Source organism: Larimichthys crocea, unplaced genomic scaffold (assembly GCF_000972845.2).
Source record: "Larimichthys crocea isolate SSNF unplaced genomic scaffold, L_crocea_2.0 scaffold148, whole genome shotgun sequence".
NCBI lineage: Eukaryota > Metazoa > Chordata > Actinopteri > Sciaenidae > Larimichthys > Larimichthys crocea.
Window position 1 is genome coordinate 855,577 of NW_020852030.1, and position 3,093 is coordinate 858,669.

The 3,093-nt window shown below is 45.1% G+C and overlaps 1 protein-coding gene across 1 annotated transcript in view; it reads right to left on the minus strand.

The window, feature by feature from the left end:
- The window catches only part of LOC104938158 (peptidase inhibitor 16), an 18,255-nt gene that overhangs the window by 2,744 nt on the left and 12,418 nt on the right, over window positions 1-3,093 (minus strand). Inside the window, exons 2-4 of the mRNA XM_019263312.2 lie at window positions 2,042-2,192; window positions 1,103-1,170; window positions 863-972 (exon numbers count right to left, since the gene is read on the minus strand). Coding sequence (XP_019118857.2) covers window positions 863-972; window positions 1,103-1,170; window positions 2,042-2,192 — 329 coding nt within the window. The remainder of the gene's footprint in view (window positions 1-862; window positions 973-1,102; window positions 1,171-2,041; window positions 2,193-3,093) is intronic.

Consider the following 3,093-nt stretch of genomic DNA (forward strand, 5'->3'; position numbering starts at 1 on the left):
AATAAAACATAATAAAATATAATAAAATATATCATATGAGCAGAAAACTGACTTCTGTCCACCAGGGGGAGTTGTAGTACTGTAGTACTACTGTAATATTTAGTAGCAGTATTGGTATAGTGCTACTAAATAGTTAGTAGTACTGTAGTAGAGATAGTATTGTAGTACAGAAGTAGTAGTATTGTAATATCATATTACTAGTAGTAGAATTAGTTATGGTATCAGTAGTACTGTAATATTTAGTAGTACTTTTGTTGTAGTATGTTAGTAGTACTATACTAGTGTAGTATTGATTCTGTCCACCAGGGGGAGCTCTTGTTCTAACAGCAGCTATACAATCACTGGTACTGCAGAGGAGCTGTGTACTGTAGTATTACTAACAGTACTGCAAGTAATAATACTAGTATTAGCAGTGGTGATGGGAGTAGTGCTTGTAGTAGCAGTACTTCCATTAGTGGTGATGACAGTAGTAGGAGTATTATTAATAATAGCAGCAGTAGTAGTAGTAGGAGTACCTGTGGTGATAGCAGTAGTACTAGTTGTAGTAACAGTATTATTTGCAGCAGTAGCAGCACTAGAGGTAGTCGTAGTGATATAGTATTAGTACTACTGCTATTTTCAGTAGTATTAGTTGCAGCAGTAGTGATGTAGTAGTTGTAGTTATGGTTATAGTACTACCACAGCAGTAGTAGTGTACGTGTAATAGTACTGCAGTACAATGATTTCATGGTAGTAGACCTGTAGGAGGAGTAGTATTAATGTAGTTGACCTATTGTAGTAGTAGTTGTAGTGTGGAGTATGTAGTAGTAGTATTGTAGTACTGAGTACTGTATTAGTATAGTAGTACTGCAGTAGTACTGACGCTGGGTAGTAGTTGCAGACGAGGAAGGAAACTCTCTCCCAGCCGAGGCCGACCATGCTGCTGCAGAGATGAAACGCACAGCCGACTCTGTGTGTGTCTGCCCACACCATCTGTAACACACACACACACACACACACACACACACACACACACACACACATACACACACACACACATATATATACACATATCTGTGTGTATAGAAACATATAAAGGTGTGTGTTCGTGTTTGTGTCTGACCTGTGTGTAGTGTCCACACATCTTATCTTCATCACAGCTGTTGTTGGCGAAATCATAGTCCTGACGTTCTACAGGAAGTAGTCAGATTACAGTTACAGTACAGTTACATTGCTCTCTCAGATATCTCCACATGGATGAACCTCAGAGACTGAACCTCTGCTCCAACAGTGACTTTGTCTTCAGACTTCAGGTTATGATTGATCCTCAACACTGAACATGCTGCTCAGCTCCTGACTGTTCCTGCTCCGTCCTCCTGACTGTTCCTGCTTCGTCCTCCTGACTGTTCCTACTCCGTCCTCCTGACTGTTCCTGCTCCGTCCTCCTGACTGTTCCTACTCCGTCCTCCTGACTGTTCCTGCTCCGTCCTCCTGACTGTTTCTACTCCGTCCTCCTGACTGTTCCTACTCTGTTCTCCTGACTATTCCTGCTCCGTCCTCCTAACTGTTCCTGCTCCGTCCTCCTGACTGTTCCTGCTCCGTCCTCCTGACGGGCTCCAGCCTGACACTGAAACCTCTTCAGATGATCCAGAACGTGGCGGCTCACCTGCTCTTTGATCATGGAGCTCCTCAGTCGACCTGTAGCAGCCACGTTAAACTCAGATCTCTGACACTGACTACAAAGCAGTCTCTGGTTCTTGATCGTCCTCACACAGACAGATGTTACCTCCTCCTGGCTCTGCCACCCGTACGCTCAGGACAGTCCAAACTTTTTTGTCTGTTGTTCCCCGTTGGTGGAACGTCCTACCAGCTCCCACAGATCAGGGGCGTCCCTCTAGACCTTCACAGACCTCCTGAAGAGAGGACCTCCTCTACAACACTACCAACAGCTGGACGTGACACATCTGTCACAGCACTTACTGCACTAACTCTTTCTTATTGCACTCTACCCTGACTGTTTCCTTCTCTGAGTCACTTTGGATAAAAGAGAGAACTCACTTACCCAGAAACCATTTCTCCATGGCCACTCGGAGGTCCAGAGGCCCGGTGCCGGCGAACAGATTCTCTCCGGTGTCGCCCAGCGTTGGGTTGTGGCTCCAGACACACTGCGCGGCGTAACCCTCGGCGATCACCTTCAGGTTCGGGTCCCATTTCTGCAGAGAAGACAAAGAACTGAGCCTGATTCATTGATGATTATTAATACATGTAATATGATCATTAATTCAGTAATACGTATGTTATGTAATATAATAATAATATTTCATTACACCAGCTGCGGACACACACACACACACACACACACACACACACACACACATTTTCTAATAACTCAAATCTGACAAAAACCTCTGACCCAAATTCTTCAGGACAAAGTCCACGTCAGCTGATTAACAGAATTAAACCCAGCTGACATCTGTGTGTGTGTGTGTGTGTGTGTGTGTGTGTGTGTGTGTGTCGCTGGTGAAGGTGTTTCTTCATTTGTTTTCACAGGAAGTTCAAACCTCCTCGTTAAATCTGATTTTAATTAACAACGTGGTTGCATTGTGTTTGTGATTGACTGTGGGTTCATGGGCTGTAGATAAACAAACCGTGTGATTGTTTTACGATGATTGTGCAACATGTTTTATGTCTCCACAGCTCGTTACAGTTGGACGGTGGGAAACATTCAGACTCCTGAGTGTCAGAGATCTTCTGTTTCCTCAGTGTGAACTCGTCATCGCACTTCTCCGTGACCTTTGACCCTGACCACAGCCCGACCCGTTCACCAGCTCGTCTGTCTGTGTGAGGTACCGACTTCCTTCCTGTCCTGCCTCAGTGTTTCCTCTTCAGAAACTCTCTCTGCCATTTGTCCATAGAGGTGCTGAGCCCGCTCTCACTGCCCATGGCTCCGGTTCTAACACGACACTGGCTCCGCTCCCCGTCAGCATTCCCTGTAAACCTCCTCCTCCTTCTCCTCCTCCTCCTCCTCCTTCTCCTCCTCCTCCTCTCTATCAGATGCTGATCTTTAAACTGACAGACTAATAATCACTTCTTCTTCTTCTTCTTCTTCTTCTT